The 27835-nt window shown below is 37.5% G+C and overlaps 1 protein-coding gene across 1 annotated transcript; it reads right to left on the reverse strand.

Moving 5' to 3' along the window:
- Nucleotides 1-27835, reverse strand: WASF1 (WASP family member 1; the record flags this gene model as incomplete). Its single annotated transcript, XM_084203659.1, has 8 exons — nt 27679-27835; nt 16770-16904; nt 7560-7713; nt 6728-6845; nt 5760-5932; nt 3645-3824; nt 1722-2359; nt 1-158 (listed from the first exon to the last, which is right to left on the reverse strand). Exons 1-8 carry the CDS (start codon nt 27809-27811, stop codon nt 1-3), a joined length of 1689 nt encoding a protein of 562 aa, XP_084059785.1. The 5' UTR covers nt 27812-27835.

The following is a 27835-nucleotide window of genomic DNA, read 5'->3' on the forward strand; positions in this document are numbered from 1 at the left end:
TTACTCTAGCCAATCTACTTCATCAAATTCTGAATCATCTTCTGAATCACTGTATTCCACAGCGATGCGACGGGAGAGGATGGTGGCGACATCGTTCTCAATGCGCTCGTGCTTCGCTTCTTGCTCCCGCTGCTCCTCCACCTTGCGGAGCTGAATACCTGGAGAACATCAGAGCACAAACATGTCACCCTCCTCCTTCACCACTGCAAATGTATTTAGGTCATGATTCACAGAATGCTTTGCAATCAAAAATGCATACACAGGATGCTGTCCTGCTCAGGTAGAATATTTTTTTGTCAAGCTTTTAAAGAGAAGAATGTCAGAATTGCAGCAGCAGACAAGATCTTGAGTCCTTCTACTATAATATCCTATATATTATATATAGGATAATATATAGGATATATTATAATTTTAATATAAATATTAATAATAAATATAATAATTTTATATAAATATAAATTACATTTTTAGTAGCAGTCGAAGTGATTAAGCCATTTTGCTATTTGCATTTTCTAGACTCTCTATTCAAAATTTTAATGAAAGTTTATAGCTATTTGAGTATCCTAACAAGACAGGACCTCTTGTAACTCTGTTTTTTATCATGTTTTTATTATATTTGGTTTGGGATAAAGTATTACTTGGAGATCAAAGCTGTGGTAACTCAAGCCTCTGTTTTTTGGGTATGGCTCGGTCAAAAGTGTTTTCAGCAAACACCTAGATTATACCAGCAGCCTCTATTTTCTCACTTTTGCTGATATTCTTGACACATGTTCATGCACCCCTGTTGTACTCAGCTGTTGTCAATTTCTTTAGACTTCAATGATGTTATCAATTCATGTGCATACAGACATACAAAAATATTTCAAATTAGTGCTATAGCCTATCTGCTGATATTACAGTACCATACAGATTCTGTGCTGTGCTGCAGTGCAGGGGAGGAGGAGAAGAATGTAGGACTTGAAAGATTTGTGAGATCGTAACTACCTAAAGACACCCCACCATCAAAGAGCAGCACACACCAATGTGTGTTCTGGTGCCAGAACAGAAATCCCAGAAATCTGGGGATTTTCCTGGCCATGGGCACCATAAGCTGAAAGGTACAGCTGGCACACACAGCTCCTCATGAATCTTCAGGAAAACACTGCCCTGCAGCTCTGGCCTTCCCTTGCACTCTGCCATGGGCACCTTGCAATGCAAAGGCTGCTCCACTACTGCACTGAGATCAGTGTCCAGATCAGCTACTTAATAGCTTGAAGTCTTCAGCAATGATTTCTGAACGTCACTTATATCTTGTAGTACAGTGACAGATGATCAAAATTCCAATGCCAATTGATCCATTTCCCTTTTATCTAATAGTCTGTGAAATGTTTTTGTCTTCTACACAATCTGTGGATGATCAGAAATAGCTACATTTGCAGGTAAACAGAAATGGAAAGATAATCTCCACAGATCATCTACAAACACATACTTTTTTCTGTAATCTAACTTCCACAGAGAACCAGTTTTGCCATCCAAACTAAACATCTGATAAGTGAAATTACAAATTGAAAAAAAAATGTCTACTTGGCAATGAATACGCTGTAGGGGATAGAAAACAGAAACAGACTTAGGATGCATTCCTCTAACTTCTGACACGTGTGAAATATTCCATCTCTCAAAGGTCATGTGTATTGAGCAGGTTTCTGAGATTGTTCTTTTTGCTGCTTAATAGCCAACGTTACCTTTCCGTATTGCTTCCAGCAGAACGCTTCTAGCATCACTGATCACAGGAAGAGTTGAAGGATGGCGTTTGGGCTCAGGAGCAGGAATCACTTGGGATGGTGGAGATGGAGGCATTACCGGTGCATGAGGGCCAGGGACAATGGTTGTGGGAGGAGGGTGCAGAACAGGAGGAGGGTGAGAAAGGTTTGCAACTGTGACAGGGGAGGAGGGTCGAATGCCAGGAGGTGGCAGGGGAGGAGGTGGGGGTGGTGGAGGAAGTCCCTGTACTTCAGCTTGTGGAGGAACTGGGTGAACAGGGAGAGCTTCGCACACTTGGGCGGCTCTGGTGACAGGGGGAGAGGGCTGTGCTAGGGGAGGAGCAACTGGAGGCGGAGCTGGATGGAGAACTCCAGGAGCTATCTGGAGAGGAGCTGGCGGAGGTGGCACAGCTGGGGCCTGCAGAGCAGCTGTGGGAGGGGGTGGCGGGGGTGGGACCGGGGGTGGAGGGGTGGAAGTCATTGCAGCTCTTAATGATGAAGTCGACAAAGCAGATGGGAGAGGTGGTGGTGGCGGAGGAGGAGGAGTGGGGCTCACAAACACCGGTGTTCTGCCTGTTGCTGGTGACTGAGGACGATTTTCTACCAAGCCAGGAGTAGAACTGCAACACCCAATAACAGAACAAAGTTATTAGAGCTAGAGAGTGGAAAAAAGAGTGATAGATTAACTTCTGCAACTTAAGAACATTGAAACCTGGGCATTAAGGAGCATTATGTACTATGATGATTTCAGGGTGTTTGTCCACACCTCATAAATAAGGAAGTCTAATTTTCAGTATGGAGCTTGCAACAGGTTTGCAAAAGACCTCTGCTCAAATTCAGCTATTAACCAAATCTAGTTCTTATGCAGTGTACCTGCATCTTTATCAAGTTGATTAACTGTTGATTAACAGTTGATTAACTGTTTTGATTCACAGAACTTTAAAACCAAAACAGTACAATACAAACAATGAGAACAAGTTAATTTGAAATATATATTTAAGGTGTGATGACAAAATGAGTGAGACTATTATCAAAGGTCATCAGTACTGCGTACAGAGAGGTACAGTTATATGCTAAATACTCATTATAGGACAGTAAATAGGTGAACAGAAGAAACAAGAGAGAACAGAAATTTAATTTTCCTGAAAGACCACTAGATGATTTTTTTAAACTATTCTGGTAAATTAATCTAAAGAGTTATGCATTTTTTTGTATGATCTCCTAAACAGTAAAAATCACCCTTTTCAAGAGACTAACATCTTGCTGATGTAACATCTCCATCTGAATTAACTATCCCCTTTTCTAAGTTGTATGTACCTGACCATACAGTAAGACTTTTGGTGTAAAAAAATAGGGGAGTGACAAAGAAATTTTCACCTCTAGAAAACATTCTATGTATGTATCCACTTCTGAAAAGGTACAAAGAAGTAGGGAAAAAAAACCCAACACTTTGGGAGAGAGAAGCACTTACAATTTAGCAAATGCAATGAATACATAGTTTTGACAGCTGTCTAACTGTGATATATTCTTCCTTTCATGTAGGCTGAAACACATCTCAGTTGTTCAAATTTCCAAAACTCCAAAGCTACATCCTGAAATGCCAACATTTTTCACAGAAGCACTTTCCATGTAGTTCTCGGTCTCGCCATTTAACTCAGAAGGCAACACGGTCGCAGCATTGGTGGCAAGCTGAGGCCTGTCTCCACCAGAGCGGCCTATGGGATTGAGCTGCCGGCCTTCCCACCCAGCTCCTGGCAGCCCTGTTCCTGCAGGCACGCTGGGGCTCTGGGCTGCCATAGCCCCTGGGATTCACGGGCAGCACAGGAATAGGGCTGGCAGCTACGAGCAGGGGGTAGGTAACCAAGGCAGCCCCAAGAGAGCGGCGCGCGGCCTCTCGGGCCGTACCTAACGCAGGGAGGCACGGCCTTCGCCTCGGCGGCGCCGTGCATGGGGGGCGGCGGCGGCGGCTCGTGGGGCCTGACCAGCACGCGCTCCTCGGCCCGGCTCAGCAGCTCGGACATCTGGCTGTAGGGCAGCGCGGAAAGGGAGTACGACCCGTCGATGTGGTCCACGTATGCTTGAGATCTGGAGAAGAACAGGGAGAAATGAGCCAACGTCACCTTCAGCAGGAGTCAGCATTAGTGCCCTCAGCCACTGTTCTGTACTTCGGTCTGATTCTGAACGCAAGGATCTTCTCTCCACAGCGTTGCACATTATACAGTGTGGCTTTTCAATAATTTATCCCACTTTCCCTGTTATTACTTCTAGCAGCTCAAGGGTTTGATTTTGACAGGTATATCAGATAGTTTCTACAGTGTGTGTGACCTCAGTGTTTATTAGACACGTTATTTTGAGTTAAATAAACACAGCAATACAATCAGAACTACTATGCTTTTATAACATTCATGAAACATCCATTGATGTTAGAATGGTAGAATTTACAACTGAATAATTTAGCTGAACTTCTGTCAGAGGATCTTTATTCCAATATATACAGAGAACTTGCTGCTTTAATAGACGTAGGACTCAATCAATATCTATTATTGAGTACTAGCACTAAATATAGATGATTCAACTTGTTAATGACAACTTCAGACACACTTCAAGGATCTGATCAGTTAGTAAATTTTAATTAACTATTCAATTACAGAATTTTATTTTTAAAAAAAATCTATTAAATTCAGAGCAAAAGTGTTTGTAGAACACTTTCCAACAAGTAGAGCAACACTCTACATTTCCACATACTGCCATCACTGTAGTATCTAAGCCTATTAAATTCTTCAGTGAAAATCTTTCTCATTTATTTCAAAGTATGGTGCTGTTCTGTATCTGAACAACATGTTCTGCATATGCAGTGCTCCCAAGCACTTGAGCATTATTAATAATTGCATTACTAGTACTGAGATAATCAAGGTTTAGGCCAGTGTCCTGGATATAAAACAAGCATGTCTGAAGTGGAACCCAACATATAACATAACAAAAGGACAGCAGGAAAGCAGATGTTTCTGCCAATGACTTGACACAGCAGCTTACAGAGATTCTATAAAGCAGTTCCTAGAAAAATGCTAATCACCATAACTTAACTTGTACCCCACTGAGTGAAATGCACTGAGAACATTTTCCATTCTGAATTGAGCTCAGTTTTCTACAGGCAGGTTTTTCTACTTTTCAGGCAACAAACACTCTCTCCTAGAGTTGTCATAATTACTCACCATCACTACTGAGCTTGTTTGAAGGCCTTACAGAGCTAAACAAAATACTCTCTTATGGTGTGCTTTTGACCACAGAAAGATAGGGGAAAAATTAACCAGTTTTTGGGAGGACAATTAATTTAGTTTTTTTAAAATTAAAAAAAAAAAAAAACCAACAAAAAAACCCAAAAAACAAAAACCAAAACACCCAAAAACCCCAAACCAAAAATTTATCCCCAAATTGCCTAACATTACTTGTCAGCCCTCTTTGCTATTAGATGTTTCTTGGCTGGTAAAACGGACTTGATTTTGCACCAAGACCAGAAGCATAAGCACAGCAGGTGTTTACCATGTGAAATGCTACTGTTAGCCACCAGCAAATACACACTGTGAAATGAGAATTCAACAGGTTGGATTTTGTAATAGGCTATAACCAGAAATGTCAATCAAATCACGGATTTGTTCAAGAGTAAAGAGAAGCTCAGCATTCTCATTTGAGTTCCAAGTGGACGTTTGTTCACATCACACACACAATATAGTCTTGGCAGTGTCTGCTTAAGAAAAATCAAGAGGCTGGAACAATGGGGATTTTGTGGGCCAGGACTGGAATGCAATAACACACCTGGGTGCAAGCTTGCAGCAGTGACACTACACCTTCATCAAGCTGCAGAGGACAGCACATCCTCAAGGATATCAAAACTGAGCTAAATCAGTGATTTCCAGTGCATTTCAAGGGGAGCAGTAGGGTCTCGTCACTGACCATTTCTCATGCATGTTCACTACGCACTATGAATACACTTCATAAAGGACAGAAAAAACAAAAAGGAACCTTGATTCAAAATGTGAAGCTGGGCCATTAGCAACTTCAATGTGCTTATGTAAGAGGTTAGCATCATCTTCTGCCAGCTCTGGACCTTGGGCTAACTTCTGCCACTCTCTCCGTCTGTCATGAGGTGCCCTTGGCACTTTCTCTGGTTCGTGAGGGCGATCTAGATTTTTCTGCTGTAGGAGAGTTGTGCAAACAAAACTGACAACTGAGACAGTGTTTTTTTAATTACTTGCATATAAACATCAGCCACAAAATTATGAAAAACAATCTCATTTCAAATGCAAGAAGAATTGCTTTCAGGCTAAACATAATATGTAGACCAGAAAGACTTGTAAGAGCCAGAAACACCAGACTAGTGGCTAAGAACCTGAATAATATAGAGAAAAATACCTGTTTAAGTCACTTTTTATTCTAAGTCTGAAATCAAATGATAAATCTGACACGCATATTTACTCTCTCTACTACAAATGAAACATACAGAATAATGGTCAAATAAAAAATAGCATTACCATTTGCAAAAGTGCTGGTTTAATTTTAAGAAAATATAAGCAAAATGTTTTATTCTTACTAATTTCTTCCTAGTTTAAACAATCTATTAGAATGTCATTCAAGCTTTTTCACCTGCAAGAGTGTCAAAATTTTGTCTTACAAATAAATGTTCAAGTGAAATTTTTTACTCCTGCTGTATTCCTCCTCCTTTTCTGAGTCATTGCTAGAATACTTACAAGCTTTGGCAAAAGCTGGTTATGTTAAAACAGCATGAAAGCTTGAGGTCCTTCTATATTATTTTACTACTAATGCTATTATTATTATTATATTGTTTAAGTTGGTGGAACTGAATGAATACAAGTAGTTTTAGTTGAATAGATGGCTCTGTCAAGTCTGGATTGCTGCTAAAGCACCATATCTGCAAGCAAACCCTTTCTAGGAAAAAACAAAGAGAAGCCATATAAAGTTAACATATGTACCTTCTGCTTCCTCTTTTCTTTTCTTTTGTCCTCTGTGTCCTGCAACATTTTCTCCTTCCACAGATCAAAGAAATATGAGGGATTGGTATAGAACTTCAAACCCTCTTTTCCATCATCCCTGAAATACAGTGACACAAACAGGACATACTATTTATTTGACAAGACATTAATCCAAACACTAAGAGAAAGCAAGGGCATATCAAGGAATATATAGTATCTCAGACTCTGAAATGTTTTACTGAGGAACACAAGAGAGATGATCATTGACCTCCTGCACCAACACTTTTTACTATCCTTCCTGGCATTCAAAGTCCTAATTTTAGAAAGATAACTTTAACACAAACTCCAGACAAAAAAAAAAACCAAACAAAAAAACCCCAAAAAAACCAACAAGAGTGTTATAGATCAGAGAACTCTCACTCCAATAACTCAAATCTTGCTGTTAAAATATTGAGCAAATTTGTGTGGCTGCTTATGTTCAGCTACTGATTCAAACTGAATCTCTGGGACAGCAAACTATTCATTTCCATTGAAGATCCTTCTTTCTACACACTTACCTGTTTAATTTTTTCACTTCACGTTATATGGTTTAATAAATACAGAATTTAAAAACTACTTTTTCCTACTATGTTACACTGAGTTAAGATCTGAATAAAGTTTCAATGCTTACAATGTCTTCTGCTGCTCTCATTCCTCTAGCAGCTTCATAGTTTTCTAGTCTGGCTCCTTAAATATTCAAGTGCTAGTCCATGTGAGCAAGGTGCCAGGATATATCCTCTCTATTACATAAAATAAGCTAGACATTGTTTTTGATGAATTTTGTTTTACTAACCTGTAAGGGGTGAGAATGTTAAGTGGAGGAGGCTGTTCACAAATGTCGTAAGTTTCTTGCAAAGGAATTGGCAGAGTTTTGCGGTCAAACAGCTGCTGGTCTTGAATCGTGGAACTCCGGAAAGCTTTTCTCATTGTAATGTCCTGCAGGGACACTGAAAGGGGAGATTGCCATTTAAAAAAGTCCCACCAGATACATTTTGTTTGGATTAATCTGGAATTGCCTAATGTTGGTTAAAATACAAAGCACTACTGCTTGCATCTTGGGCCTATTAGGGCAAACACAGATTCATCTAGCACTATTGCTGCGGCAAGATATTGTCAGACTGTGTGACAAACATGGCTGTAATGTTCTACCATGTTATCCTCTATTTAGCTTCACAGGAAAATTTTCTCACCTAAAAAGATATCAGAACTCTGTCTCTCCTAAATAGTTCAACAAATTGCATACTGTAGCTGTAAAACATCATTCAGTAGTTCAGAAGTACCTAATAACATTTACCAACTCCATTTCACAATCCTTTTGCCACTAAAAACTGCTCTCTATCTTGAGGTATAGATTTTACCTTTATGGCATCAGCAAGCCAAACTTTACATTCCTTGCATGTAGGCAGCAGTTTCCACTGAGGGCCCACTGAGATGCCAAACCAGCAAATCACTTAAGCTTATGCTACTGAGATCAATGGGCTTTAATAGGAGGTAATTCTATGTTCCAACACATGAAAATAGTCAAATGCTTTTTAATCTGTTTAATCAACATGAGCCTTCTCTGTCTAATTCAGAGCCACCTTGACTTTTAAGCACAGTCGTTAGGAATAATCAATTACCTTTATGTAAGATCCACAGGAACACAATACTACATGAACACAACACATTAAACAGGGATTTCAACTATTTTTATCCGCTCCTGGTAAAGCCTACATATCTTTCTCAATTTCAAAAGAATTTTTTCTATTTAATTAAAATTTCGATAAAGATTAATGGAAAAGTGACCACAAATGATAAGCTTTGCACTTTTAATTCTGGAAACAGTATACCTATTTAGTCTCATATTTCTCTCCCTCCCTGCTCTTCAGTTACTGCAGTGAAGTCCAGGTGTGCCTCAAAGCTACCTTTGCAACCAGCATGAGACTTCCATTAGATAAAGCAGCAGATCTTTTGATTAGCTTGGGCTCTTTTTAAAATCACAAACAATGCTGAAAACAGTTTTCTGACATAGTAGCAAAGAGTACTTTCAGCACATACATTTCAAATAATTATGTTTGTTTTCTAGAAACAGGTTGGTAGTAATGCCCCTTTATGCAAAATGAGAGGACAACTCTACCCCTGCCCCGCTATCACCAGGGCCTTTGGCAACAGTTTAAAGAAAAGCCTGTTTAAGCTGAAAACTGTTTTTTCACTCGAGTTCCTGTAACACATACAAGTGTACACATACATATGTGCATACACCAAGCTGGATTTCTACTGTGTGATCACAAAGGGTCAGAAAGCAGGACTTTTTCCAGGCTTGCAGTTCCTGTAATGTTCTGTCTTCTTACCTAAGCTTATTGGCAACATCCTTTGTAAGGCTAAAGATGGGATTTATTTGATTTTCACCTTGGCTTTTGAAGTTTATTATGCTTGGCAAGGCTGTGTATTCCGTAGAAGTTTCCTCCTTTTTACCCTTAGGTTCTAATTCATCACAGTGTCTTTTATTCTTTTTAATAGCTTTAATTAGTTGCTCAGAAGCCTTTTTAAGTGTGTGAAAGAAGTATTATAATGTCTGAATGTCAGCTAGGAGTCTCAGTTTCTGTAGGTATTTCTGCAGTCATACCTAACCCTATATATTTTGTACCTGTCATGAAGTACAGGTTGTTATCAGCTGGCAAAAGTTCAGTTAGAATAATTGAGGTTTAAAAATTTAAGTCTAAAATTTAAGTCTTAGATCTTTTTATACTTCAGCTGCTTTTCCTTTGAATTGTTGGTTATACAAATAACACTAAATGTACTTGCTCAGAGTTGCTTGGCAATCCTGCAAGATTTCTGTCTGTCATATATTGGAGATATTTCCAACAAAAGTAAAACTTAGTATGCTTCTCTTTGAACCTGTGTACATTCTGAAGACAATGAACTTAAATAAATACAGTACTTTGGTTTAATATTAAAACGCTCACACCATATTATTGACACTGTTCTACAAACTCCTTATTAGCATTCCATCTCTTCAATGAGCAAGCACAGACAGTCTAACTCATAATTTCTCTTGCTTAAAATTCTACATTTTGTACATACATGCAGGGGGATAACACACCAGAGGATAATTAATCAATCAGTCAATCCCCAACAATAAGCATAATAATTTTCTCTTTAATGTTATTTAACTCTTCTCTTTAATGTAAATTTAACTCTTGAATTTCAAGCAGCATTTCCTATGCTGATGACCTGTAACAGGCATTCCCTGAAAAGCACACCATTATTCCAACCAACAGAGCACATTAGGGCAGCATTACTCAGGAAACAGAAGGATGTGGCATGCAGCATAGGGAGAATCCTGACATGGATATAACTTGCCTACACAGAGGGATCAGGTAAATCCCACGTCGCACATCCAGCCTAATCCTGGGCTGCGCACGGTCTGGCTTCCAAAGCCACTTGTTTAGCTTGCCAGCTGGCAAAGAGACAAGAGCCCTGCGCGGTTTACAGCCTCAGCGGGGGGAAGAGGTGAAATCCTGGCTGGTGCCACAGCCACCCGGCTCTGGCTGAGTGACAAACTGGCACTGCAAGGGGACTGGGCAGAAATTGCATGTATGAATTCAGGTGTGAGTAGAGATGAGCAGCTGAAGGAGGAGTTGGAAAAGCTGCAGGCATTTGACTTGATGATGGTAAATCTAGGCTTCCAGTTGCTTAATTCCTAACTAGCACCAGAACTTTTTGTACAGCCCAAGATCCTAAATTTGATATGGATATATTTTTCTGACAGTCCATCTACTACACCACTTCTGCTCACTGCAATTAACAAAAAACGGGGTCTTAAATTATTTCCTTAAATGTTGAGATATTCACAATTTATTTTGAAGATTCATTCAACAATCTAAACAAATGCCTGTTTGTCTTTATTGTGTCTGTTGTTTGGATTGTATGAAAAGACGTATTATGTCAGCCAATCTCACCCTCTGTGCACAACAATATTTTCCACATAAGCAAAAACTATCTATCAGAAAGCTAAACTGTCAACCTTTTGTACACTTGGTTTTGAAAAAGAGATGCCAGTCCATTTTTACTTATAATCACAACACACTGGGCGGGGGGGGGGGGGGAGAAGGGTATTTAAATTGTACTCTGATGAGATAGAATGACTGTGTTTCATTTGGGGTAAAGTAAAAAATCAATAAAAGGACATCTGTAATGTGCATACTAAATAATGTTTTATCTCTTGGCAAGCATCTCATTAAACTGCAATCCCAAATTTGTAGTAAAAGTCAGGTGTAGAGCTCACCAGAGCACTGACAGAAAGCAGCTACCTTTAACTTTTCAAATACATTAAATACTACATTTTACTTTACCAGAAGAAAAAAAAAAGTTACTAGATTTATTTTTATTCTTTTACAGTCACACAACTACACAATTTATGATTGAGTTCTAGGCCAAAAAATACCATTTTCCTAAAGAGAGTAAATAAAGAAATCATATCTATTCCTCTTAGAAACTTGTTCTCTTAATACTTTTTGCAGAATTTCATCCTGGCAACTTTCAAGACTGTAAACTCTTGAATATCACAGCTGTGACTCCCTGCAGAACTAAATGACTAGGGGAAATTTCATACAAATCAAGGGACTCTGTTGCCCTATACAATCCCCTTTCTCTGTTCAAAATCTTACCCAGCAATTTGAAAAGTGCAAAGAGGAAAGAACGACACTCTTAAACAAATAACTTAGTTGTAAATTTCCCATAAAGGTAATTAATTGGTAGGGAGTGGTGCTGTTGAAAAAGTCACTGCAATCTCAAAGTCTGATTTCTAGCTTATTTATTTTATACTTTTAATGATGATCCATTTAAACAATGAGCAGAATGCACACATATTAGGTTTCTCTGCCATCAGAATACTCCAACTGTGGGTTTGATAGTTGCTAAAGAGACAGATTATTTCTGTAGATCAGACATGACTCTTGGGCTTGTCTCCTATACAAGAAAGAGAAATTTTCTCAAATACTGTTCAAAAAATTCCAAAACAGCTCAAGAACGCTTTGGATGGAGAATGTATGTAGCTTAACTACTACAGGTAAACAAAAAGATGTAAATGTTAGAGCAATCATTTTAGGAGGACTCAGAAGCTGCTTCAAATGCAGCATGTAGAACAAGTAAGCCCTATTAAGATGTGAATTACCCATGGGCATCAAGCACTGAATCTGCTGGTTAGTTTCAACAAAACCACCACATTGTTTAACAAATGGTATTTTGTCCACACCCCTCGTTTTATACACAAAACATGCACCATCATGGTCTTACCATGGAACTATTAAGCCTTGGACACACTAATTAAAAACTGATTTACTTTCTAAATAACACACAGATTTAATCAAGGGCCTAAGAAAATTGGAGAAGGAACATGGAGAGCAGTGTAAGCCCAGCCCACCTGCTCACAATCTTGAGAGGGAGACACATAAATCCAACTTTCTTTAAGTAGCAATGTGCAAGGAAAAGAGACCTGCTATATAATCCAACAGTCTTTATCTGCCTTGGAGGGTAAAATTTCTAATGAATGAAATGACACTAGTGTTACTCTCCACTTAATATAGTACATGTGGAGATCATGACCCAATTTTCATGTGCTCCCTGTTCTTAATTTTGATTACATTTATACTCTTTTACACTTAGCAAAATCTTCAGAGGCTAAAGACAGTGAACTGACCCTTAAACCGGGGTTTGCTACCCTTTCCTTCTAAGTTTCCCAATGGGCTGAGTATCCAGACTTTAAAGGTGACCAAGTCTCCTATTTCCAGCAGTATACAGACCACAATTATCTGTCAAGCTTTTTAGGTTTTTCCCCACCAAATGCTACCTCTCTTTTCCCATAGCAAGACAACAAATCTGTTTCTGGCATTGGTCCAGCCAAACTTCTGAACTACTATTGTTTTAATGACAGGGCAATATGTACAGAATGTTTAGAAACACAACTAACACATGTATTCAAAGGCAGAAGCCTACTGAAACACAATTCACTTTCCTGAAACGTGCCAGGCTGCCCACCCACAGCACTTCTGCCATTAGGTTTATTTAAGTTGCTTGTCACAGTTGTAACAAATATGCTATGGAAATCAAGAATTTGATACACTGCCTTTGAGATTAAAATCCTCTCTGGTTTGAGGTTTAATAGAATTAGGCAGCTCACAATGAAAGAAGCATAAATTAATACCAAAATAGTCTGATAAACTCTGAATATATGAATTTTCCTTCTGCCCTGATATTATTTATTTCTGAGTGATACAAAACTATTTTCCAATACCTCATGACACTATACATCAGAGCTGTACCATGTATCAGCATTTCAAAAAAGAACCACATAATTGTTAAAATTAATATTCTTTTCAAAACAGTCAGATTTCTCCAACTATGTAATTTTTCACTTTTAGCAGCACTTCACACTTAAAAGGCACAATAAATTCATGAAAATTTGATCAATTAAGAGAAGTATTATTTTACTGATGCAATTTGCACATATATATGGACAGAGTTAGTAATGTTACCTATAAACTATAGATTTACTATTTACTATAAAGTAAATACTGGAATGAAAAATGGTTGCTAAGAAACTATACTCAGGATTTATTTTCTCAACTATGAAGACACCTTATATTGCAGGACTAGTGAAGCTGTTGACCTTAGTTCAGCTTTATAGCAAGAATGCATTTTCACAGTCCAAAAAGGACCTTGGATACTACTCTTAGATGCATATGGGTTTGTTTCCCACACAATTGAAATGAAGTTGAGTTTACTGATGGAAAGCAGAGGATTTCTTCTTGTCTGCATACAAGCTTGGTATCTTCTGAGGGGAAACCCCACATGTATATGAAAATAATAAAGTATTTTTTAAAAATCTATTAAAATATGAAATTAATAACATTGAGAAATTAAGAATTTTAAAACAGTGTAATAATTCAAAGCAAACCAAGCTGATATCAGCTTTTCTATAACAGAAAAATTGTGTATGAGGAGTTAGACTCCTAAATATACAATCTTAAACCTTGGTTTTATTCTTTCACGGAGATGCTGTAATAATTCAAAATGAGAAAACACATAGACTGTTCAAACAAATTCAGAGCTTTTTATCACTCTGACTATACCAGAAACATCTTGCCAAGTATCTGCATCTCATTTAGTGAACCTGATTTGGGCTGTTTTTGTTCGTGCCACTTAGCTTTAAATGAATCTTAATTTCTTTCTCCTGTGTAATAGCATGGGCCCAAAGGAACCCATTAAATCTTCTATTACTGCCTCCTGGCAAAGAGCAGATGAGACTCATTTCACAAGTATATCCCATTTTACTCATGCTGTTAGCTGAGTAGAAGTACTGAAAGTTGCTTAATTCTTGCACAGAGAGTTAAAAAAGGTAAATTGAAATATTCTCCCCCTTACCTCCCCTTCATGCATTAACATCCTTCAGCTACTCTAGTCCACACTAGGACTAAACCTAAACTATTTGTGATGGATTTCTAAAGTCAAGCCCAAAACAGTATACTGAAGGAAAAAAGTTTCCTGATCCCTAACTTTTAAGGAAATAGAGCATCAAATGTCTCCTCATCTCCTTTGTCCTCATCTGGTGACTTATTCCAGGCGGACATTTGTGAATAAGGAGCACTGGGTACAGCTCAGGGACTGGATATTCTTAGGTTAATCAAAATAGTAATTTAACAGCTCCTGACACTGAGGACTGCGTGTGTCCCTCTGAAGTACAAGCAGTCACTGCTATTCGGTGGTGTGAGACACAAATCCAGGGGATCAGGTTCAAATCACCCTGAGCCACGCTGGACTTCATTGTGTAGACCTATTCCCAGCCCTGTTTCCTCAACTGCAGTCTGTACCTTTCTTTAGCTATACAGTTTAGCAAACACTACAGCATGCACAGTTCTGTGAAAATGTGTTGGTATGGTGCATTGGGGACTGCACACTACTTAAAACTACTTCTAGCAATTCTCTAACATCAAATAGTTAGAGATTTTTGGTCCTGAAACCTAGAGCCAAACTTGTAAAAGGCCTTTTACATAGCATAGTACAATTTGCTTGCTATAGTGTAATATCCCTGGATGTTTAACTCAATGGCTAATATGATCTCTCCATTCTATGGAAATGTGAATGATTAATATATTAGATATGATATATCAACATACATCCCCCTCTGATTTAAACCAAAACTAGGCTCTCAAGAGTAAATGCAGAAATGCCATTAACACTCCAGAGTGTTACAGTTTTTACAAGATTACAACTGCTGACAATTTATTATCATGCATGGAAAGGGCTTTTTATCATTACTCAATCATAGCAAAAATGCCCTGGTTTGGGCAGGAGGAGAGTTCTTTTTTTCCTAGTATCTGGTATAGTGCTGTGTTTAAGATTTAGGATGAGAATAATGCTGAAAACACACTGATGCTTTAGTTGTTGCTGAGCAGTGGTCAAAGACTCTTCAGCTTCTAACTCCACCCTACCAGCGAGCAGGACGGGGGGGCACAAGGAGCTGGGAAGAGACCCAGCCACAACAATTGACCCAAACTGACCAAAGAGACCTTCCATACCATATGGTGTCATGCTCAGCACATACACCCAGGGGAAAAGGTGTCTCAGGGCAGCTGCTCAGGAACTGGCTGGGCATCAGTCAGCAGGTGGTGAGCAATTGCACTGTGCATCACTTGTTCTGCATATTCTAATATTATTATTGATGTTTTTCCTTTCCTTTTCTATGCTATTAAAATGTCATTATTTCAACCCACAAATTTTAGGTTTTTTTCCCCCTGATTATCTCCCTCCTCCCCCTGCGGAGCAGGGGTGAGCAAGTGGATGTGTGGTGTTTAACTCCCTGCCAGGTTAAACCACAACAATTGGAAAAAGAGGTGTATGGGGGTGATTTATGCTCAGTTATCAAGAGACTTGGAAAATCCCATTAATGTAAGAATTCCCCTAGGCAAGTCATGATTTTGTGGAAAATCTGCTACTAGCTGTGAGCAGCTGTCTTTCAAAACCTGTTCTAAAATTAATGTCACGCGAAATACAGACTCAAAACTTCCCTTTGCTTAATTTTGCTACTAGTGACATTCTGACATCTACAACTAAAGACAATCTGAAGACCACACTCCTGGTTTGACACTTCAATTTTCTGTATATACAATTGTAATCACACAATGCAATAATGCACAATTATTATACCTAGACATTCAGAAGTGAAACAGCTTTCTATAGTTTTAAATTGGATCCCACAAGCAATCTGAAATTATTTTTCATGATGGGATGTTCCTCTACTTTCCAGGTCTTAACCACAAAGTTTAGAACACCCTAAATTTTTTGAGGGTTACAACATTTTTCACAGTTGACCTGTGACCGACAGATATCGAAGAAGGCAAAAACGCTTCATGGCATTTATGCATTAGGTGGTCTAACAAACCCTAGGCATCCTTTAAAATTCCATACAAATTCAATCTTATAGGCATGAGCTGATGACTTCTGAGAGTACTTGTTTTCTCAGTGATAACCAATATTTACAGTACTTATTTAGAAAGAGTCCAAGAGATTATACAGCAGTAATAAAAGAAGCTATACAACTATAATGTCATTTGGAAAGTACAATGGTACAAGTTAAATGCAAAAACCCTACTTGGACAAACGTTTACATTCCAAGAGAATTGATAGAAAGGTTTAAAAAAGTGTATAGACTTATCTCCAAGCATTCACATAATATTACATAATATTATTAATATTCCAAATATGTAACACTACTGAAGTGACAGATACTCCTGTAGCCATTTTTATGTAAATTCCTTAGTATCATTCAGTAACCATGAAACCGCTGAGCACAGAAAGCTGCTCAAGGCTATAAAAAAAGCCTGTAGCAGAAATAGAAATGGACCTTTCTTGTGATGCTTTGCTGTGTGTTCTTATAAATATGATTTAACTGTTATTTCCATTTCACCTATCAGTGCTGTCTGAGTGACAAAATAAGAAATCCTCCCTGCAGGAGGTAACTTACATTCCTCTTCCTTTGGATCGAGTTGCGTAACACTGACAGACAAGCGATCTACACGTTCTTGTAAGGAGTTGACTCTAAATGAGAAACTGTGTGCTTCATTGAAAAGTTCACCAAATATATCTTCAGCATATTTACCTGAAATATGGGGAAAAAAATAAATTCAAGCATACTACAAGACAGGCAAATGATTTCTTACAGTTTTAATTAAGTAATTCTAAGATGCACGAGTATCATTGTAACAACCTGTACTTACTGAGCCCATTAAGAGTCCTTTAGAAAAGCAAATAAAAGTCAAATACTTACTATGCAATTTATTTATCAGAAATTAAATTATTTAATACATTACAGGACAGATATTCAGCTGCCATAAAATGATTTAACTATGCTGATATGCATGGAACTAGACTGCAGTTTCTTGGATATTTCTAAAAGGACAACTTCCAGCGTCTGAAGCTGCTCCTGTCTGAGCGATAACTAATCTTTGAATTTACCTCAACTCTGCTCTAAAAATGAAGCACTGCTTCCACTCCTGCTGTACAGAGAACTTTACCAAAAAAAGGAAGATCAGATATTCATATCTAGGTAAATTAGAGTCAGCCTATTCAAAAATACACACTAAAATAATCCTACCTTGAAGGATCCAAATTCTAGTAACTGGCCCATTTACACTGAAGTAAAAAAAAAAAAAAAACCAAACAGCCAAAAAAAATCTGCTTTGTTCACATCAATGGACATCATATTTTTAGCACAAAAGAGTGGGAGATTCAAATATTGCCAGAAAAGGATCAGTAATGAGCTTCTCTTCTACAGAGTACTCCCCATACCACTTCTAATGCTCTCAAGACTCCATTTGAGAAGTCTGCCAATGTTACTGGAAAAACCCCACCAGACTACACAGCAGAATGTGTAGCCACACTTCTGAAATACAAAGTGATAGCTTTCAAAACCTTCTATGATACTGTGCATATGTAATTCATGTATTCTTTGTGTACTTATGTTGGTTTTGGAAGTACAAATCTCACAAATTTCTAACTACCTGCTTTGCACTCAAGTTCTGAGAGGTATAAAAGAAAAGGATAGCTGTGGAAATTCTACCTTTGGTGAGCAATACGTCTGGAAGTATACATAAAAACGAGGACATTTTTATATAAACACATCAAAAGAACAAAAATTAAATCCCTACAGGTACTGTGGAAACTATTTAAAGATGCTATGCAGTAAGCACAAGGCCAGCACATACCATTTATTAAGACTTAGGTAACAGCAATAGAAAACCAGCATGACTATACACAGTGGAATATAAAAGATGATATCACAAGAAATGTACAGAAGAAGAAAACAGAAGAGGAACAACTAGCAAACCAACAATAAATATTCCTTCAAAGACATGAGGAATAAGAAAGCTTGCCAGGGAGTCTGCAGAGCAGACTGGCAATGAAATATGAAGGAATACAGAGAAGACAAGACCCCTGTGGACAAGCTAACTTAACGCCTTCCGCTGGTGTCCACCAAGGGGAACTGGAGAGACCCTGATGCAAGAGCTCATTGTGGGAGGCCCAAAGAAACTGAAGAGACTATATAAAAAATTATAAAACTAAAGGAAAGAAGTGACCAGCAAATATTAGGAACAATTGTACCTACGCACATTGAAACACTCAACAACAAGGTTCAAATTTTTTTCATAGAACATCTTGAGAGCTTGAGAGCTATAGACCCATAAGCCTGACATCCATACAAATGAGTATAGATCATTATGAAATACTGAATTCGCAGACATCTGGATGACTCATGACAGAAGAGGCAGCACTGCTTTTGTAAAGGGAAATTCTGAATGGTTTAGAGAGCTGTGATCTACTGAGATTTCCAAGAGAGTTTAGAAAGTCCCTAATCAAATGATTTGGGGAAAATTTAACAGATGGGGCATACAAAAGAAGTGGCACAGATAAATAATTCTTCAAAAGGTAGAAAACAGGGCATAGGAGTAAATTACCAGTCTTCACAGTTGAGAAAGGTGAGTTTTACTAAGTTTCTATGCTGGGATCCATGTTAATTAAGATATGTGTAAATTGCTTGAAAAAAACGAGATCAAAGTTTGCCAATGACACAAAGTCATGAAAAAGAAACACACTGAGCATTAGGAAATACAGACAAACCTCAGCTGGTTGGAGAGGCTTCCAGGCTGAAAAATGCTGGAAGCAGGGAGATTAGTAGGACTATTCTACATGCTGTCTTGCTCTCAGTCTTGGAGCAACTGCTAATAGCCACAGCGAGAAGCAGATCAAAGGCACTTCCACTCAGAACCTTTGACTCGTAGCACAAGTCCACAGAAAAATATAGATGAAAAGTTAGTAAAAGTCTTCTCGGCTGGCAACTCACCTAATATAAGACCTTCTAATATGTGTCTTGAAACTCTGAAAAGTTTATGTTCTTTAACCTGTACCTGAAGCAAGGGAAATTACTTAGAAATATGATCCACTAAGAACAAGATTGTTGAAATTGTAATACACAGATACTAAAAATTTAATGCATTTCAGATAATATGATCAGAAATATTAATTTTAATTAGATAACTCACACAACATTCAGAGACACACAAGCTAAAATTAAAATAAAATATAAAATTTCATGTGTAGAATTAAAAATTACTTTAGGAGCTGGGCTTTAAAATCCAGTAACTTCCCTTTTATAGGTGTATTTTGAGGCTAAATTTTTATCTGTATCATTTCATCAGGTTTAAAATTAATCTACCTCATTAATGAGCTCCAATTGCAAATAATCTGTCTTGGAAATCTTTTCATTACATTGCATACAGCCACAAACATACTGCAAGGAATAATTTGCCTATGCTTATGAACACTAATCCTCAAATGGGAAATACATTAAAAACAACCTGTCATGTTTGAAGTGGTATGCCAACCATCATGTCTTCACCTACCTGTGTGTTGGTGGTCTCTTTATTTAGCCAGAGGTATATTTCACCAAATGCTTCCTCTAGCAAAGCAAAATGTTTGCTTTTTGTGAAATGTACAATTTCCATTCCAAAGAATACTATGTGTGAATGTATAAATACGTACATAACACACATAACCCAGTATTTGTGTTGCCATGTCTGTGTATTCTATAGGGGTCTATCCTCAGTTTTGAATGGATTACAAAGGACACAATTACAGAACAAAGTGTCACAAACTCAAATAAGTAAAAGAAAGTGTGAGATAAAAGCACTCTAGTAAACAAAGCTGAACTCATTCCACATAATTTATAGGTAATACGTCAGAAGAATAAGAATGCAAAATTAATTCCATTATACACAATGAATATTCCAAAGTATCATTAACACTTCAGAAAATTTACAATATTATGGGCTTGCTGAAAAACTCTACTATTGTTTCACACAGCACAATAAAGAGAATTACAGTTCCCCATGACAATTATAATATTATCACCTTAGGATCCTGCTCACAGTTGGATACAAAATACCAGAACAGAAAGATCAGTGGTCTTGTTTGCCTACTAAATTAAATGACAATATACATTTCTGCAATTAAATTAATTCAATGTCTTTGAAAAGCTTATTTTACTGTATTTGCAAAACTTGCTTGGCATTTATTTTTATTAACAGAGCGCTTAAAAAAATTTATAAATAAGAGGATACATTATTATTCAGTTTTGATAAAGGAATTTATTGTTCACCTTATTACTCTTTTCATAACTTTTCCTCATGTATTTAAGGGCTCTGATCACAATTAAACCTTCAGTAAGAAAGGGATACAGGAATGCAGCTCTCTCTGGTGTCAGTCAATATCCTTTTTTGTGACAGACACATAAAATGTCTTGGAAACAGTGTTCTGTCCTTCCTTCCCTCAATAACATGCATGCACTTTGATGGCTTTTTGAACAATTATTTGTCTGACTTTTAAAACAGACCTATGAGCTGAAAACAGTACAGTAGCTAGTAGCTACTAACTGAAAACAGAGTAAAAATTATACTGCTTACTGCTTTCCTCTTATTTAAATTTAAATGCAAACCACCAAAACATGTATCACTCACTCAATTTCCATTCATTACCATGGCAGTAAGTGTACAATGGCTTATAAAATGTCAAAAAAAAAAAACCTGATCAGTTTTATAGTGCTTTGCTTTCACCAAATGTTCCCTCTAATTTGTTTTATCTCCTAATTTCCCCCCACAATTTCTTAAGCATTTGTCCAACCTCCCTGGCTTTTATCCACAAATGAGTAATTGCTAATTTTCCAACACACTTAAATGAAAACATACTAAGGTAAAAGAAATGGGTTTTTTTATCTTGTTCTAGGCGACTGGGTATGTATCAGATGAACTGAAGTCAACCACAGTGTCCACATTCAGGTTCTGGACAGTATTTTAGTCTAAATAAATAAAGCTTGACAAAGAAATGTCTTCAAAGACTTTATTATTGTGTTACTCAAATTCTTAGAACCAAACCAAGGATCAGGGCATACACTGGCAGTCCTCTCAAAACTCCAGTCCTTAAATCCACCTGAACTCTGGCATTCTCAATGCTGTATCTGCTGGCAAACCCTAAGGAAAGGCCATTTAAATTAATCATTTTGCAACACTAGATCAGTTACTGACAGATTTAGTTACAGGCTCTCAGACAATGAGTGGGACATGAGCCCTGAACCAGGACTTGTGGAAGAAGTCACTTCTTTACTATCCTTCTGCATTGTTAAAGAAAAAGAGTTCCAAACCCTTGCACTGCACCCCAGCCTGAAGCAGCACCCTGCAGATCAGTTAGGTGTTGGCAGCCTTTGCGAAACGTGGTCTGAATTTGCTGGAGCTACCTGGATAAACACATTCACCACACACTGTGCTCAATGCCATAAACCAGCACCATTCTGGGAAATTCAAGAGGATGACTGGTAAAACTCAGGCCAATGCAAGATGCAGCAAGCAGGACATTCAAAATCTTCATCATCTTAGCCTTAAGTGATCTGTCAGACTTTTGGAGCTCAGTGGTGCGTGTGTGTGTTTGCATATTTTAACATTTACAAACCTAAAATCTAACCCAACACATTTATCATTGAACTAAATTATAAAAATACGTAATGCATTAAATATGTGGTGACATTATTAAGTACAAAGTATAATAGTTATGTCACTAAAATGATATTTGATATTAAATTAGTAAATATGTTGATATATTGAATTACACAAAACCCAAAATAATATTAGCTTAAAAATATAAGTTTGGCAATTAAAAAAAAATATGTATAAATTGGTAAAACATCTGAAAGAACAAGCTTAGAATTTAGTCTCTTACCCACCTATACATTATCATTCCTTGATATCTATTATTTTGTTCCTGTTCACACACTATACAATATTTTTGTCCACTGCATTTTCTAAAATTTAAAGGAACGGAACAAGAGTAGCTGTAAAACCTGTCATGTCCCACTGCCCAATCCCTTCCCAATATACTTACACTAAGCAAAATTATATTATTCACCACTGAATAGTTCCTTTCTACGCAATATAGTGTATTTATCAGAAAATATTCTCTTAGGATAATTAGTTGCACATAAGCCACTCACAATATATAACCAAGGTTCCTCTATACAGCAAAACAGGAAAGATATTCTAAGTCTATTAGTACATTTTTCCTTCTTCATTATTTCTGACATATAATTTAACATATCCATAGCCTGTTGATTCAGCTTCAGATCTTCACTATATAATTTACTTTCTTGAAAAAAATAAGATATATCTGAGTTTGAAAGTCTGGGCTTATTTCTCATCGGGATCATTTCAATCTCACAGCTAAGTGATTAGGAAACACACTAAAAGCTAGGAGACTGAACTTGGAGATAAGAACCTTGGTAGATCCATGGGAAGTTCACTGGTTATGGCTGAACAAGCTCTGTAAAATGACATACTAAATACATAGCACTGATGCTAATTAGGAACTTTCATTATGAAAATGTGAGAGCTGTCCACAAGCATTATAGTAGGAGTATCAGAGTACTGAGGACACAACTTGATTCCTTTACCCAGGAAAATTGAACCAGATGTTTATCAGACAACCTGACCAGGGCATCAAAAGTATCAAATAAACTTTGTTAAAGGCCTTATCAAGAGCAGGTCTGATGCTTCTTGTTGACATCCAAAAAGAAGAAGTCAGCCTTCAAAAATCTTCAGCCGTGGAAGTCTGAGATACCATTTATTACCACCCACTGAGGACATTATCAAGTAAACTAGCTGACATTACCATTATGTATTCAGAAATCTGTGAAAGAGATTGCTGAGAGCTGAACTTATGTGGAAAGTAGCAGCGCTAATGATCATTTCACAAGGAAGTCTTGCTCTTCCTTTCATTTCTAACATAACCCAAATTCACTGCTTTATGTAGGCAAGGAATTCATGACAGGTAGGACTTTTGCTGCTAACATATAGTTGCTTTCAATGAAACTTTACTGACCCCTTGCTCATCCTCTCATTACCGTTTGGGGTGGACACAAAACAGCGTCACATTGCCACTGCTGCAAAGACAACCTCAAGAAATCAGAGGGATGATTTTGAGAGCTTGGGGTTCTCTCAAGCTGAGTTAGCCTTAAGTTTCCTTATCTTCTTGTGCAAAAGAACACTTGTGCTCCCTGGCAATTGTAGTAATAATGAATAAAGAGGAGTGACTAATGAAGAAAATTCACAATTAATGTCTTCCTGAACACACTAAGTAAGAGGATGGGCAGGACAAGATGCAATACAGGGGTTCTGGAATACTGACTGAAGCTCTAGCTGCAGATCTGCAGAGACTTACTTCCAATCATGCAGCATGCAGGAACCTTACCATGTGCTGAAGATGATGTTCACAGAGGAAGAAGAGAGAGGCTGGTCTTTGAGCTCAAGAGGTTCTAAAAATTAGTTGCAGTCCCAACACCTTGCAGCTAGGTATTTCTGGAAAAATATTTCCCGCTTACTGAATGTTAATGCCTTAAGTCATGACAAACTGCTGGTTTTCCTGAGCTGAAAAAGTGTTTCTGACAGTATAAGAGAAAAGTGTCTTTCACAAGATGAACGCTTCTGGGGAAGGCACGGTAAGCAAAAAAATAAGAAAGAAAACTTAAGCATGTCTGAGAAGTAAAAATAGGGGAGAGAAATTATTTGCTCCAAAGTCAGGCTTTCATTCCTGAAAGCTAACAAATAAGGGGCAAGGAAAAGAAAGAATTAGACAAATACGGTAAAAAATAGATATACTACACAGAAAAGATAGAAAGAGGGAAAAGGCTACAAAAAGTTCAATGTTAAGTGAAAATAGTTTTCACAAACATATAAGGCACTCCAGCTTAGCAGAATTATACAGCATTCTCTTTGGTTATGCAGACATAAATGAAAAAAATGAGGAATGACATCGTGCTATGATTGAATAAAAGGCCTAGTCTGAATGCCTGCAATACAAATATTCATTAAAGGCACATATTCAAAAAGAGAAATGTTCTCCTCCCTAGATGGAGGTGTCAGAGACTGGGGCTGAGAACAAACCCCATCAGTTAGGTTTCTTATGTGGTACCGAGATTCTGTTTCCATGGAACAGCTGAATAAAAGGAATAACAAGATTGGTCAATGGCTGTGAACAAAATGAGGAGGCTACATTCACACAAGAGAGCTATTTATCTGCCTTCTAACAATGGCACAGCTGCACAATGCTATCAGTTGTGTTTCATGTACGCGGGAATGCTATGGCCTGACATACACCGACGTATAGAGAGTACTAATGTATGTGCAATATTGCTGCAAACATGAGGTAAGCACTTCCTCAAAGCACATACTGTTAAAAAGAAAAAAATACAGGGGAAGAATGGCTAGGAAACTAAAACAGCTGTTGCTGTTGTCCAGAGAGTTTCTGTTCTGCCACAGTGCTAAGAAAAGCTGTCAGAAAACAGATCCTTTTATGAAGTAAGAGAAGACTGGGAATACAGGGGGAAAAATTACTTACTGGCAATTTTGTATGTTGTATCACGACAGACTGAGGTGTTTTCATGCTTCAGGGATAAAGGCAATGACTATCACTCAAAGCAGAAATATATATTTTGTCCTTTGATCTCTACTTCTTTTAAAGGTCAAAAAATTTCTCAAACTGAACAATTAGAAACAGCACATCAAATAAGCTTTGAAAGGTTTGATAATTTTCATGGAGACACATGGTAGTTATCACTGACATAGTGATGTAAAGCTCTTTAAATTTTATACTGAAACACAGGAAAACAGAATTCCTGTCATTTCATAGGTACTGTTTCTGCTTGTATATTCAATTTAAATGTAGAATCCAAGATCATAGAAACACAATCCTGTTCAGGTTAAAAGACCTCCAAAAGTCATCTAGTCCAACAGCCTGTGCAAAGCAGATCCAGTTAGATCCAGCTGCTTGACTAAACCAGTTGAGTTGTTAATATCTCCAAAAATGGAGATCCAATGACTCACATGACAAAACTCTATGCTTATTTTTTCTCAATAATCACTTTTGGTATTGTTTAGAGTACTGGTGGCTCCAATTCCAGGACAGCACTCTTTCTCTATATCATGTCAGAAGAAAGGTTAAGATTGTCTGGTCTTGAGAATCATAACCATAATGGCAGAAGATTGATCCTCCATTTGAGGGTAAGTAAATGAAAAATCTTAGAGGCAGAGATGACTGATTGTTAATCAGGTTGAAGACCATTCATTTTAATTTGCATAACTTTACCAGCAAAAGCAGCTTTAGTTTAAAGGAAACTAAACCCTACCACAGCTCTCAGTTTCCCCTCTCGGAGTAAAGCTCATTTTGTCTACAACTTAAAGGCTGATTCTCAAACATACACATTATCCATGGAAAACAAAAAGGGAAGGACTGCAGAGAAGCTGGTTGCCAGGGCACTGCTGCAAAACCATGCCTCCTGGCTGTGACTCACAGGCATCTACTAAAATTTATCTGCATGTCAGCAGACCTTGCTGTACACCCCTAACAGTGACACACCAAGTGAAGACTGGTTATTTAGGTTTAAGCATGAGACACAAAATTCCTATTCCAGAACTCCTGAAGATTTTTGAATTTGTATTGCTCCTAGCATAAGCAGGCAGAGAAGCTAAAAGAATTCTGGAACAAAAATACTTTCACAAGTACCCAAACCTTTGTAACATGATCCCCATTTTAAAAGAAGAGTCTTTAGCACTGCTGAGAAATAAGGACTAGTTTGCAAAACATGTTCTGTTTTAATTGTAGGAAAAAAGCTTGGGTTTTTGTTTTTGTTGAAAGCACACAGAGTATCAGATAAAAACTTGGTATAAACACATGGATGCATGTTTCAGGGAAGAACCACACTCCTTTTACAAAGAGGAATTACACACAGTTAGGGTTACATTCCCTTGCAAGTGTTACTCCGTGCTATATGTTAGGCAAACCATGTAATAAATGTGTGAATATCCAATGGATATTCTTAATTTCTTTTTTTTCTTCCTTAATTGAGTTCTTTCTGTTCTAGTATTGCTTCATCCTGACCTCCTCACAAGCAGCAGGGCATACAACATCAGATAAAAGAGCTGTATACCAAGAAAACATAGCAAAGGCAGCTGAATTTCAATAGGTGAATCTGAGATTGTGACGTTGAGTTAGAAGTTACTGTTGGGTTTTTTAGGGTCAAATAATACCTCCAAATGAAAATGCCAAATATATATGTGGCATGCCACCTGCAAAAGCAAATTCCTCAGATGAAGCTTATAATCAAGTAAGAATTTTTAAAATAAGCAAACTAAAATAAAATAATACAACATTAATAAGAGTGACTTTGAAGGGGAGCCTAGTACATGAGCAGCTAGTTTGGGAAGGGTTTTTGGCAGAGGGAAGCAAAACCACAGATGGTGATCATATACTGCATCCTGATATGATATGCTCTTGGTTCACTGAAAAGTATTAAAATAGTTTTTTCCTTTGTTGCCGCAGCTATTTTAACAATGTTCATATTTATGTGTTGTAAGCATTCCTGTCTCAATTCCACAATTCAGTGTTCTTAATTAAGTCTTCCATCTAATGGCACCCCAACAGCTTTGAAAGGCTGCCACAACAGACACCATACAGCATATCATCAGACCAATAATTAAATCACTCTAATCAACAAATTACGCTACATCACCTGTGACTAAGAAAATGATGGAGCCAAAAGACTTTTCACATTGTAGATGTATATACATACACATTTAAATATTTAATGCATTGGTAGTTTTAGAAATGTCCTAGTGGTTAAAAAGCACTTGTAGTATTGGAAATTCAAAATGTGATCAGGCTGGTTCATCTGGCAACTTTTTAAGTTGCTGTAACTTAAAGAAGAAACAAACCAGAGATCAGCCTTTTCAGCAAAACTCCTTCAGAGTTTCACAGCCCTAGAAGTATTCACTCCTCTCAAGTGCACCAAGGGTACAATTGTTGGCAGAGGGAAAAGAAGGAAGAAAAATCTTTAACTATTTTAAATACCATAAAATAATTACATTTCTGGATATATTTCAAAAGGTAACTCCTCTTTTTTTCTGAATGACCACAACATGACAAAGGGTTTAAGTGAAGAGAATTAAGCAACCAGTGATATATTTCTCATTAAGTCATATTCCCTACTCAAGAATTGCTCTAAGGTTAGCAATTACTCTCTTCATTAATTACCAGCTATCTTTTCCTGTCATATTCCACTGGTAGCAGAAATATATGAATGAAGTGTTTTAAGATGTACTGCTAGAAAAGGTCCTAGTTTTCCTTCACAGACATCCATGCTAGACACTACCCACAAAAGCATTACATTCCAGACCCAGTGACAATTTTCTACCCAGAAATTAAAAAGGTGTTCCTACTTCAAACACTGTGACTGTAAAATATATTCATTCTAAATACAGCTATTAAGACAATGTACTTACTTAGGCTACTCAGTTGTCTGATTATATTTGCCAAGGAAATATTGGTGACACATTCCAGCTCATTCTTGATACCTCGGGGCAGAGCTGTGTGGCACAAGTGCCTGGGGTCTATGTTCCTTTTTACCAGTGGCATTCTGAAATGTATCAGAGGACCAGC

This window comes from Fringilla coelebs (assembly GCF_963513975.1).
Source record: "Fringilla coelebs genome assembly, chromosome: 3".
Taxonomy (NCBI): domain Eukaryota; kingdom Metazoa; phylum Chordata; class Aves; order Passeriformes; family Fringillidae; genus Fringilla; species Fringilla coelebs.